This window comes from Poeciliopsis prolifica, unplaced genomic scaffold (assembly GCF_027474105.1).
Source record: "Poeciliopsis prolifica strain line A6 unplaced genomic scaffold, Auburn_PproV2 SCAFFOLD035, whole genome shotgun sequence".
In the NCBI taxonomy this organism is placed as follows: Eukaryota; Metazoa; Chordata; class Actinopteri; order Cyprinodontiformes; family Poeciliidae; genus Poeciliopsis; species Poeciliopsis prolifica.
The window spans coordinates 1,159,452-1,172,787 of NW_026562410.1; the positions used below are offsets into that span (position 1 = coordinate 1,159,452).

A 13,336-nucleotide genomic window follows, 5' to 3' on the forward strand; every position below is an offset into this window, starting at 1 on the left:
TTCATTCAAATGTCAGAGTTTTATCGAAGGGTTTTTATCATTACATTCTGTCTCAACTGGCTTTTGGGGACATACATAATTTTGATATGGCCCAAAACAAAAATGTGTTTGACACTCCTACTGTAGCAGATTTTCTTTTCTTTTTTTTTATGAAGAAAAATTATCGCAAACCCTGTGTTGCAGCAGCTTTTTGCAAGACACAGTGAACATTAACATATCTTGAGGTTTAACAGAGACCTTGAAGATTTCAGTGGTGCCACGTTCAAAATTGTTGGAGCGGCTTTTGAGGGCGAGGATTTCAGTTTTTCCTTCGTCTCCATATATCTGACAGAAGACGTCGGCGTTGGTTCCGGCTGATCGCATATCGCCAGTGACCACTGTTATTTCATAGTTGATCACTGTTGAAGAAAAGGTGTGAGTTCACCACGACAAGTTGAGAAAAAAAACATGTAAATCAGAGGGACATACTTTTTATTTTTCATTTACATTTTTCAATTTCCAAGACCTCGCTGGGATAGATTTCAACCTCCACTTTGCCGTCCGCTTCATCTTTGCAGAGCCAGCGGTGGCTCGGGAACATGTACTGCATCCCATGAACCGGCACAGAAATCTGCACACTGTCCAGGAACCAGCCGGCTCGTAAACCTTCATTTGTGTGACCAATCAGAAGACGGTTGATCTACACGTACAGAGCAAATTGATGAAATACAGGGATTATCCTCAAATATAGTGACTTTTCTTTATTTGAGATTTTTCTTCGAGATACAGCACACTTGCCTTTCCGATGTCAGACGTGTCAAGGGTGAAGATGTCAGTTCTTGCCGTCTCAAAGTAATTCCTGAGGTCATTGTCTGAGACAGCCAGGATCACTTTGTCCGTGTCGCCCTTCTCACCGTACAGCTTCACAAACACTTTGGAGTCAGAACTGGCACCATTCACACTGCCTGTCTTGATTGCGATGTGGTAGCCGACATCTGCACGCAAAATGTTTCATTGCTTATTCCAATTTTAATATGAATGCAAAATTATTTGTTTGGTGTTCTTTGTTTTGCTTTTTTCCCCCCAATGAATGTGTTTCAAAAAATGTTTTTGCAGTGACTTACTAAAGAGACGCACCCCGTCTCCAGCTGGGACCAACTCACGGATTATCTGTCCGTCATCCTCATTGCGATCTAGCCACCTAGAATAAAAAAAAAATATTATATTTATTTGAGAAATATATTTGTTAGTACATTGTTGTCATGAGAATGACTAATATTGAAGAAAAATCATTATAACAAGACAAACACAAAATCAAAGCAATACAGCATTCATAAAAGTTAACATGAAATGTACACATGCAACCAGATTTATATCTTTGTCTTATGTAAGTCATACTTAACCAGCTCTAAACTAAAAGCGCAGTTTAAACATAAAAAATAGATATTTATCACAACCAAAGTTTTCACATCAATGGTGATAATGTGAGTTTGACTGGATTAAGTAATTGCCTGTATAATCATGAACATGGCTTCTCTGTCTCATTACCTCTTCTTAAGTCTCCCAAGCCGTCTCTAATGAACAACACAGACAGGCAGGAAGAACACTTTTTTTCCTGCAAAGTAACAGTGCACCCAGCTTTGCGGTTGCACTCCAGTTACAGAAGGAGAGAGCTGGCTGGCTGCATGCATTTAGTCTCCATTTGTAATGGCAAAGCCATCCAGCTCTTACCTAACTACTTAAACACATGCCATTGGAAACCTACTGACCCCAAACATGGGCAATTTGCATCAGTGAGAAGACTTCTGAAAATGCCGGAAGGATTTTAGCCGTCTGACAAACTGGCTTAGTGGGATTTGTGCAGAACAATAAGGATGTAAACATGTGAATTATTACAAAATAGTTATCAGTTTCCTACAGGTAAAATCATTTTTACATTTTACTGAACATAAAGATTAAAAAGCATCAACAGTCCAAGATATAAATGCATTTAGGCAAAATCCCCCGGGTCCTAAGTTACCCAAGCAGCCGCAGACCGTAACATCACCTCACCATGTTCGAATGTTATTGCAGAAATGTTTCGTGAAGGTGTTGGGGATCTTCAAGATAACATGACTATGGTCACTAAAGGGTTAGCTGAGGCGAGTGAGGGCTGCACAAGTAGTTTTGGGCTCTTTTGTTACCCCCAGGGTGAGTCGTCTTGCTCTAACGTTGGCCAGCCAGCCACTGCTGGGAAAGTTGAGCTTTCAGTTTCTCCTTTTTTGGACGATGGCTTTCATCATGCAGGTGTCTTAACACTTTGAAGCAACTTTGGAACAAGATTTATCACAGAACATTTGTTTGCCATCATTAATTACGATCTGGTGTGACAGTTGAAATTATGGTTAATTCCAAACATTTAATTAGTCACCATTTATTCAAGATTTAATAGAGTGAGTGCATTGTTTTTTTCTTCTTTGGTTTAGTTTTTTTTTTGTCTTTTCTGATGATTTTTTTATTCATATAAGACAAAACTATCATTGTCTTATATCAAAACTTGTTAGATGATCACAAAATAAAAAGCTAATTAAATCAACAATGGGTAAAGATTTTATTTCATAACCCTGGATATCAGATTAGATCCATTCTAAACCGGTGTGTGACGTGAACGCCCGTGCATCGACTCTGGCTGCTTTGCTCCCTCTTTTTTCTGATTCTGTCCTTGTACCTGAGTTTAAGCAAATTGAAGTAAATCCAACAAAGACCTTAAACAGGACCTGGGACAGATGTAGCATATATGCTCAGATTTTCAGTTTATAGCTCAAGATGCCTCATGTGCAGAGTATCGTCTTGCCTGAAACATGGGAATTCAGTGGCAGAGGACTCTGGCTGCCCCTCCTCTCTGACCAACACCTTATCAAGATACCAACCACATCCTCCACCACGGCCGTCATGACCCACTCTGACTCTCCGCACCTGACCCAGGAAGACCGACTCGATGAGGAACTCATCATGCTGTGGACAAAACGAGGAGAAAATAGAGACTTGAGATACGTTTCACAAGAATGTAAATTTATGTGAAATTTAGTTTAAAAGTTTACTCACGTTTCCCTTTTCAAATTTGTTGACGTTGTTTTTGCTCATATACATGAGACGCTCTCCCGTGTCACCCAAGTCTCCAATGACATTGAGGAACACGCTGGCATCGGTACCACTACCACTGACATTGCCAGTGCAGATTGTGACCCGATACTTTATCACTGAAAAAAAGTATCAGAGAAGAGCTGGTGTTGCACTAGGAACTATTCACACTGTTTCTGACCCCTGGAACAGTTACTAAAACACTACATATTTTAATAACTGGGAAATGTCATGATTTCTTACAGGGCAGCGGCTCATCAATGAGTGTTCCTGTGGCGGGAAGCTCTCTGACAATCTCATTGTCATCTTCATTGATGTCCAGCCAGCGGCCACATTCAAAAGAATACTTGTCCATGGTTAGCGTCTTGAGTAAAGTGACCTGCAGAAAGTCATCAAGCACACCTTTTACTGTATTCTGGTTTGTGAACGTTCTACACACAACAAAAAGAATAATCCTGACTCACCTTCGCTAAATGCCAGCCAGCAAATGGATTTCTCTTCTCATGCCAGATCCGCAATTTCAACAATCTTCCCATGTCCGGCATTTCAATCTACAGAAACCCCCCCAAAAAAGTTAGGTATAAACAAGAACATGAAAATCGCCTAATAGGAACATTTTATGGATCAATATCACAAATAAACCAAATAAAGAATGAGATTATCCCAGATGTACCATGAATTTGTCAATCTGTCCTTGTTCAAAGCTGTCTGAATTGTTTTCCAGTTTGATCTCATCTGACTTTCCTTTCTCTCCATAAATCTGCAGGAATACTTGGGCGTCTGTGCCGGCGCCTTTTATGTCTGAGGTCCAAATCCACAATGACCATGGGTACTCTGACGTGAATAAAAAGAGTGTGATTCCAGCACAAAATTTGTATAACTAAAGATAAATAATTTTTCTTCTTTGATTTATTTGCAGTGACAACTCACTTTTCTGTTTTTTCTGTCTGAGCGAGACCATCTCATACAGTTCCCTCTCAATAAGTCCATCTCCTTCGTCCTCATCTAGCCACATCCCACATGGAAATGTTTGCTCAATGCCAGTGAATGGACAGTATATCACCACCTGCAAGCGGAATGGCTGCTTAATGGATAAACCACACTGTTACAATCAATTTGTCACCAATTAGAAATGTGTAGAACCTTTTCACAGTACCACCCCGCACCGACGGCACCGTTGTCATGACCGATGGTGACCCTGCTGAGAGGGCTGATCAGTTCACAGATCTCGACGTTGAAAGTGTCGATGAGAGCGCGCTCAAAGGCGCCACCCTCGAGGAAAACTTTGCCACTGTTTTTTAATCCCTTGGAGCCATGCATAACCATGTGGATCTTGGAGTTGGTTCCTGCTCCTCTGATATCACCAGTCATTACTTGAACATTGTATGTAATCCCTGAAGAGGCAGAGAAAGGTAAAAAAGACATTTTATACTGTAATTTATGTAATCCATAAATTAAAAACACACTCTTTAAATGCATTTAAATAGGATTTTTTTTTTTGTAGTTCATGCTTAAAGTGTAGAAAACACAAGGTTGTGGCATTTATTGTCACACCCATTGGTTGCAGTGATCCAACCAAGACGTCTCTCTGTATTTTGCCATCATCTTCATCCATGGCAAACCAGCGATTCACTGGAAATTCATATATTTCTTTATTGCCCATATCATCTATCACAACCTGTGAGGTAAGAAACATTAAGCACAATTAGCAGTTTTTATTTTTGAAGTGCACATCTTCAAACCTGTGACTTCATCCATCTACATGCCTTGTCTAGAAACCAGCCAGCTGAGGAACCTCTGTTGTTGTGGCCGATGGTGATTTTTCTAAGCCTTCCCAGGTTTGGAGCCTCTATTGTAAACTTGTCCTCTGAACCACGTTCAAAGTTGTCTTTGTCACTATCCAGTCTTCTTTCGCCTTTCATATTACAAAATATGATTAAGAATTACAGAGAGAAACTTCAAGAAGCCCATAGTTGCAGTTATTGAAAGTAAAGTCCTGAATAGGTATGATTTTTATTTTTATGTTGGACTGATGTTGAATCTAAATAAGTTTGATTCAAGAGGTTAATCACCAAGAAACAACGGTTCAATCTAGATGTTAACTGGTGCAACTGGGGAGAGATGGTATGGACGTTCTATGTCCTTAAATTTGCAAGGACATAGAACAACAGAATTGGTGACAAATGGAAAGGAAGTGGACTAAGACAGCTGCTAAACTATTCAACCATGCAGCATTCCTTGCAAATGCATTATACAGCATTACCCCAATTGACAGGATTAAGTGGAGTTGCATTGTGAGTTCACGTGAGTCTGGGGTTGTTGTGTCGTTTGGCATATGGGGTATACAGATGAACAGCTGGCAAATTGTTGAAGCTAATGTGTACATGAAGGTACCTGCAGGTCTGTGTCTACACAAACTTCTAAAATGGAGAATGCTGTCATTTCTATGACCCAATGGATCTGGCATTTCAATGATTGTAATACAGATCCATGTACACTGTCTTTTCATTTCCTTTGTGTTTACGCTTTATTGTCAATGAGTGCATTTGAAGACCCAACCTTAACAGTCCTCTGTATTCACATTACCTGTGTCACCATGTTCTCCAAAGATATTCAGGAAGACATCAGCATCAGTCCCACTTCCCTTCATATCAGCAGTGAAAACACTCACAAGATATTTATTTACTGCAAGACAGAATATAACGTCAGGCCAGACATGACTTGTGAAAATCACCGGAAAAGCATCCAATGCAATTTCCCATCAACAGTGGAAAATACTAAATTGCTCTATTGCCTTCCTTAAGGTTCCTCAAATATTACCTAAGAGATGGCTTCCAAATTAAACATTTATAACTCTGGGTGTGTGTTTGACAAACAGCTATGTTGCTACGACTGTCTCTTATAGCACAGTCTCTTTACAGTACGGGACTTGATTGTCATTAGGTGCTAAGATGTTAGATCACATTACAGCAGAGGTCACAGGGACCAGTTTTACCCGAGGACTACACTGGCATAGCATTCAGTTGCAACCTGAAACTATAGGACAGCCTGCAGACTTTCAGGCAGAGACGTGTCTTCCTTGTCAAACACATGCGATTACTACTCAGTTCATCTTTAAAAATGTATTGTGTCCTTTGTGACGCCTCGGCTTACATTTACAAATCACTACTACGATCCACAACTTTTCCAAACAATGTCTTCCAAATAGTAAGAAATTGTTTTGTGGTTTTGTAAGAGGAGTTTGTGACCTACATTTTGGGACATCTACGGGGTTTAGACTGCCCAGGAGATCCCTGACGAACAGGTTGTCACCCTCCTCCCGGCTCAGCCAGTTGTTGCAGGGGAAATAGAAACGCAGATGGGGCCGGATCATGTCGGTCACCACCACCCTGTCCAAGAACCAGCTGGCGCTCATTCCTGTGTTGTCATGTTCAATTCTAGAGAAGACAAAGGTCAGAGTTTCACATCATTTGATTTGCACTCTCTAATCATCTCATCACATAAGACAAAACGTTATAGTTTAATACTAAACAAGGCTATTAATTTCATACAGTGAGGCTCAAAGATATCTGACTGAGTGAAATGAGCTGGAACAAGAGTCTGAACAATCCACCCAGTAGCTAAATCTGGTCTTTCTGGAAAATTGGGAGGAGAAACGCTGTTGTTGAGAGAGACCTGAGTACCGGTTGCAGTTAGCTACAACTCCTTCATATAAAATGCATCCAATTGTTAGCCGAGTGGTCTCCATGGCAACAGTGATGGTGAGACGAGATGAAAAGCTTGCGATGTGATTGCTCTTGAACTTGTAGAGGTGGTAATTTTGCATGTGTAGAGTTTTGGGTTTCATAAATCCTTGCCTGAGTCAATAACTCGTGTGGGCTGACTGTGATGCAGCTCTGCTTCCCCGTCATCCACTCATAACAACAGATGGGATTAAACCTTTTGTCACTGGACAAAATCTCTTTGTGTCCAACAGATAAACACATGCTTACGTTCTCCGTGGTTTATTTAACTATGAAGCTTACACTCCTTGAGCGGCCTGCACCTTGGGAATTTGAAACATTTGATCCAAAGACGGAAACAACTAAAGTGTAGCAATGAAGAGAGGTTTTATAGTGGCTTGCATTTTCATATGATACAGTACCTTAGCTTTTTAATTGGGCCAATATTTTGTGTTTTGATTCGGAAAACATCCGTCTTATTCTTCTCAAATGCATTCCGGCTTCTGTAAATAACAATAAAAAAAAAAACATGTGACAAACATTTCTGAGAAATCTGGCATGAGCAACATCCATTATTTAATCCAGTGAGATTATAACAGATGGATAAAGGAACTGATCTCAGAATCTGTAAAAGGGCGTCACCCTGGCTGATCTGGCTTAACGGACCCCTGTGGACTGATGGCGGTGGTATAATCTGAAACCTTCCTCAGACTCTGCCACTTCACCCCTCTCTCCTTTTTCATGTATCGTACTTCTGCCCCTCGCTGAGAGGAAACAGAATGTGTGAGCACATGAAATCCCCCTCTAACCCAAGACTGCGCATCAGATGACCTCTTATCTGTTGACAGATTCCCTGACAGACTCACATCTGTCTTTTATTTTTTTATTTTTAATGTTACTCCGATAAGGCCAAGGATTAAAGTCATGAACTGTCAACAGGTGACCATGTGCCCTCATACTCCATTTCAAGTTGCCCACGAAGATGAAAAGGAGATACTGCAAACTTTGGAATTCATGCAATTTAAATCTGCTGTAATCACACTGAATTTCCAAAGAAGTACATTTTTAATGTGCCTTGGAGGCTTGAAAGAGATAAGCATCTCCCTTACCTGTATTGTGTGCAAAGTGTAAACCTATCACAACACGATACAGGCAGGACCAGACGCATATCGGAGTAAGGTGAAACTGCTAACTAAGCCAGAAGTTTATTGTATAAATACCAGAAGAATCAAAGGCATCTTTGTTCAGTATTTTTATCAAATTAGCTGTCAGTGTGGACGTACTGAATACAACACATGTTGATGCATTCTGAAATGAATGAATGGAAAGTGTGAATGACATGATCCACAGCGGTTGACAATAAGCTGTGTGTGTCCTATATGCTGCCAAAGTGGCCCTGGCAGTCAGTCAACGTGAGAGGAGATAAAAGCAGCCTGCTGCTGATAAGATCCCCTGAAAGTCATTTGATCATCTGCATAAATGACATCGTGGTCTTCTTTCATTCCTTTGTGAATGGAAACGAAGACAAGCCATGTCATATAGTTCCTCCTTACTCCAGATATTCTGAGTCCAATATATATATATATATTTTGTTATTGTTGTTTTTTCTTTTTACATCTGTATGAAGGAGAGATTCCTGCTTCACAAGAAAACCATTTAGTCTATTTTCCAATGTCAAAGCTTTTAGAGTGACCAGTGGAAAGTTGAATAGGATTTCTCTCCCATACAGTGTCATATTCACAATACAAGCAAACACAAGTACAGAATGTTAGCCATCTTTTTGTAGACCAGTTAGCAAGTACCTCTTTTCTGTGCTGAGGAATTAGGGAAAAACAGAAAACATTAAAAGTTAATGATTCACTCTGAAAACATATGAAACCTGTAAACATCAGTGGTTATGTACATTATCTTGAAAAACATAAAAACATATTAAACTTTATCTTAAATCAAAAGGTGGAATTGTTGGGGAAACATTTTTTCTTTGGCACCATAATTATACTTACTTGCTCGCCAAGTGAACCTTGGGTGAGACGCCAAAGTCTCCAAAGAGGGTAACAAAAACATTGGCATCAGTCCCAGCTCCCTTCACATCACCTGTGACTGTAACCACCTCATATACTGTAAGAAAGAGGACACTGGATATTAACTACAACAACAAAATATTTGACACTCCCTCTTGTATTTATGAGAAACCCTGATTGAAGGCTTTAATCACCCCAAATTATTTAGCTGGAGCAGAAGTTTTACTTTAGTTAAAACTGAATTTAAGTTAGTTTAGTTTTACAGCACCAACTCACAACAAAAATGATATCCCAAGGCACCTTTTAGATAAAAACAGGGAATTTATAGAAATATGTGATCATTTCTCTCCTGTTGACAGAGTTCCTCAGCCTGAGATTGAATCCAGCCGCTACACAGAAGAAGTTCATTCAGCAGCTTTATTTGAGGTTTTGCTCTTATGATCATGATCCATAACTCCGTAGATTCAAGTCAAAATGTAGAACTAATAAATATTTTATGACTGACTTCACTATAACAAACTGGGGCAGAACTTGTATTGTTGCCAACAATGTCCCAATCAATCTTTACAAATAAAGGAGGCATAAAAATTTAATGTTTCCTCTTGATGAAGTTAATGTGCACCAGCCTGGAGGGAGCAATAATCATGTTTCCCCTCACTCTAGTGTATCCCAAAAATTATGGCATAAAAATAAAATAAACATACACAAACATTATGACAAGATACCCTCCGCTCCACACATGCCCTGTCATCCTGCATAGGCACCAGCTGTCTCTGCCACCCAGCTTGTACGCCACACAACCCAGAACCCACTGGAGAGACTCTACTGCACTTTGGATCACCCAGAATGAAATGCCAGGAAAAAGTTTCTCTACTGGTTTTCTAAAGATCTTCTGACATTTTTAATCAGAGTAAAATCCATATTTTTGACATATGTGGTTTGTGGATTTCAATAAGAATGGTTAAGATGTAAATAGTTCTTTCTAATCGACATGGTTTCACAAGGACAAAGTAACTGTTTCAGGTGCAATAATGCCAAGACAATTTGTCAGAATTGGTTGTTCCAATAATCTTTTGTGCACTTTATAGGAATCCTATACCTGAAACTTCAAAAGTATGAATTTCTTTACCCTACATTGTGTGAGGGCAAAGTTATTTCACTCAGAGGGATCAGGTTCCTCTAAAACACTTATCCATGGATGCTGTAGATTAATGAATAACACAATGATAGATGTAAGGAAGGACATAAAAAAAAATTGAGATGGGAAAAAAAGAAAAAAATGCACCAGCTGGCAACAGAAGGATGAGATTGATCCAACAAGAACAGGGATTCCTAATTAACAGCAATCTGAGCTATGAAGATCCGATTAAAGAGAAAGGGAGACACCTGATAAAATCAGATGAACAGTGGCCTGGTAAAACTGACCTTTGTTAAACTTCTCAGGGTAAAAGTCACCTGGGTGAGCCAGTCAAAGAGCAAAGACATGTACAAAGAGCTGGAGCACTCTCCACTTTAAGATAGAAATGTGTTCAAAAAACTATAAAGCACATCAAAGTTATTGAGATCTTATTGTACCGATTGCTTTACTTTGTGTTGTGACGCCACACTGCACATTAGATTTTGTCTCTCATTTTTGAAGAGCAAGCATTGGATCACATTATAGTGAAAACTGAGGAAGACGTTGTGAATTACTGATTAAAAACTCCCAGACAGACGCATCATCTAAACGTTTACGCATCACAAATCCTCAAGGTATCTTTACCAGAGGAGCCAATTAATGTGGGGGGAACCGTGTTCCCATTTTCTCATTTATCACTTTCAGTTTGAAACCCTAAAATAACCTCATGGATTGAAAAAATGTACATTTAAACTGTGTTGGAAATAAAATCTATCTACAACCAAACGTATTGTTCAGAATACAACGTTCCCTCCTGAATATTCTCCTGATCCTCCGTGGCCCCAGTGGTGCTGTCCCAGTCCCTGAGACTGGGACAGCACTCAGCTCCTCTGTTTGGCTCCATTCATGTGGAACATAACCGAGCTTTCATCCAGAACAATCACAGAGGGATTCCCCTGCTTGATAATGCTTGGAGCTGAAGGTGGCTGGCAAGAACCTTCAACCAGGCCAGATTTATTTACTTCCACAGAAGAACATCTGGGATTTGTTCTCTATTTTTTTTTTTTGGCACTGTGTGAGCCTTACCTTTCTTTTTGTAGTACTCGTCTTCATATCCATCTGAAGAGTCTGTGTGGTAGTTGAGCAGCTCGTTCTGGTAGATCAAGGCGTAGTCCACCTGTTTGCTTTTGGATTTCTTCCCTTTTTTCTTTTTATCGTCATCGCTGTCTCCAGAGCTCTTCTTGGCCTTCTTCTTTTTATTTTTCTTCGAGTCTTCCTCTTCCTCTTCGTCTTCCTCGATCAAAGGCTCCTCACCGTCATCATCATGAGACTTCTTCTTCTTCTTGCCATTTTTGGACTTTTTGTCCTTGGACCCCATCTCCTCCTCTCCCTCTGGAATCTCTACGGACGACTTCTTTTTCTGCTTCTTCTTCCCCTCAGTCACGTCCTCTTTAAGCCGCTCAGATTTGTCCTTTTTGGGCTTGGTTGTTTCCTCGTTGTTGTTCTGCTCACCCTCAGCATCCTTACTTGAAACCGTAGCATCAGCTTCAGCGTCAGCATCGTCATTTGGTTTCTTTTTCTTCTTTTTCACCTTATCTCCTTCTTTTTCCTTCTTCTCTTTCTCTGGCGGCTCCTGGGTCTCGGAGCGTCCTGTGCTCTTGTGTTTCCTCCGACTCTTTCCTCTTTTTGTGGCGTCTCCATGGGTCAAACCCTGGCCACTCTCCTTTAAATTTGGCTCCGTTTCCTCCACTTCGTCATCAACTTCTTCAGTTTCTTCCGAAGCTGTGGATTTTTTCTGTTTCGACGGCATCTTTTATTCATCCACTTCCCTGGCCTTTAGTTTCGTAAGTGCTGCCTTGAGTTTCTAATGGTGTAAGACAATTCATTTGACCCTTGGCTATGGTCAGATTCTGGAACTGTGAAATCTGCAGGACGCCGGGCATGTAAAGCTGAAGACGTATGGTCTCCAGGTATTGAAACGGGGGAATCTCCCCCTTCATGGCGTGCTACTTGGGTGGTACATGAACATAAACCACACAAACACCTCTCATGAAAAATTACTGGCACCTCAGTGATCACGTGAGCTACAGGGAGAAAGCCCTGTGAAAAAGGAGCCTTGCCCAGAGAACTTATCCTCCCTGCCACGGCATCCTCCATTATTTATGGTGTCAGGATCGCTTTACGAACCGGGGGCGTCTCGCTTTTACCTGCAGACACACACAAACACACGCGCGCACAAATGCATACACACTCCTTTGCAACTGCATGGAGAAGCTAAATCTGAGTGAATGATCATTACAACAGGCTGAAAATGAATATTTCCGTTTATATACAGTGGCAATTCGGGGAGGGGGAGTTTTCTTTTGAGAATTGTGTGTGTAGCTTTTGAAAGAAAGAAACTGATTGTCTTGATGAAAAAAAAAATATCAATCTGACTGAGCTCAGAAATAAAATCTAATATTTTACTTATATGGGGCTTAATCTCAACTGGACTTCTGTCTATGCATGTGTGGATTGTGGGCTGCATGTGGATTAAGTAACATGCAGCCTGGGTTAAGTTAACCGTTTATTAATCAGTGTGCTCGTTAACACTTTATCTGTTCTAATATTGATAACACAAATTGTAGCAAAATTATGGAAAATAAAGAAAATTGAAGACAAAAGTCATTAGTGTTTCTATCTATTTTGGGCACAAACAATGTGTTAATAAATCAAACACTGGACATGTAAGGCCGTATTTTATTTAAACAGAAAAAAAAATCTATTTAATGTTTCATGAAGGTACAAAAAAAGCAACTACATATCTTCATTGCACTCCTATCCTGCTGGCACCCACATGGGCCCCTGACTATGAGTCATATCATCCCATTAGTCTTATTGCTGCCATCTGACACCTGATGCACTATAGCATCAAGGGGAAGGGCAGAGCATGGTCATATTGATCTGTCAACATCAAATTACCCTACCAAATGGAAGACAGCAGACCTCATTTACCTCGGTGAAGAATCACCCCCCCTACGCTCGGAGACAGAATGCTCTTTCATCCTATCAAAAATTTAAAGCACGGCGTAGAAAATATGATGCCTATTTTTAGTTTCATGCTGCCAAACAGTTTGGACCCAAGATGTTCCTTTGGAGATCTATTTTGGAGATTTTAAAAACCTACACCAAACAGTGCAGTTCGGTGAAACTGTCGAAACGTTTTGGTTTTTTTTTTACTTGCGCAGAAACTATTAAAACTGACAGGAAATTTTTAAAGTTTGATTTTGTTTACTGTCGTCTTATATTTCACTACATAAACAAATGAGAACATTTAAATGCCTTACACTGAAAAACCATAGAAAATATGTTATTCCTTAAACAGAAAGCAAGTAGGT

The 13,336-nt window shown here is 40.1% G+C and overlaps 1 protein-coding gene and 1 long non-coding RNA gene across 2 annotated transcripts in view; one reads left to right on the forward strand and one right to left on the reverse strand.

Annotated features, from left to right (window-relative positions):
- The window catches only part of LOC129374148 (lipoxygenase homology domain-containing protein 1), a 31,166-nt gene extending 19,397 nt beyond the window's left edge, over positions 1-11,769 (reverse strand). The window contains exons 1-18 of the mRNA XM_055052404.1: positions 11,046-11,769; positions 8,825-8,939; positions 7,244-7,324; positions 6,352-6,536; positions 5,686-5,784; positions 4,866-5,014; positions 4,654-4,777; positions 4,243-4,493; positions 4,030-4,165; positions 3,773-3,933; positions 3,564-3,650; positions 3,343-3,478; positions 3,064-3,218; positions 2,813-2,973; positions 1,104-1,180; positions 778-974; positions 487-679; positions 238-398 (exon numbers count right to left, since the gene is read on the reverse strand). Coding sequence (XP_054908379.1) covers positions 238-398; positions 487-679; positions 778-974; positions 1,104-1,180; positions 2,813-2,973; positions 3,064-3,218; positions 3,343-3,478; positions 3,564-3,650; positions 3,773-3,933; positions 4,030-4,165; positions 4,243-4,493; positions 4,654-4,777; positions 4,866-5,014; positions 5,686-5,784; positions 6,352-6,536; positions 7,244-7,324; positions 8,825-8,939; positions 11,046-11,769 — 3,192 coding nt within the window. The remainder of the gene's footprint in view (positions 1-237; positions 399-486; positions 680-777; positions 975-1,103; positions 1,181-2,812; positions 2,974-3,063; positions 3,219-3,342; positions 3,479-3,563; positions 3,651-3,772; positions 3,934-4,029; positions 4,166-4,242; positions 4,494-4,653; positions 4,778-4,865; positions 5,015-5,685; positions 5,785-6,351; positions 6,537-7,243; positions 7,325-8,824; positions 8,940-11,045) is intronic.
- On the forward strand, positions 4,439-4,962 carry LOC129374149 (uncharacterized). Its single transcript, XR_008607461.1, has 3 exons — positions 4,439-4,511; positions 4,604-4,784; positions 4,875-4,962. It is a non-coding gene; the product is annotated as an uncharacterized LOC129374149 (long non-coding RNA).
- Positions 11,770-13,336: the final 1,567 nt, after the last annotated feature.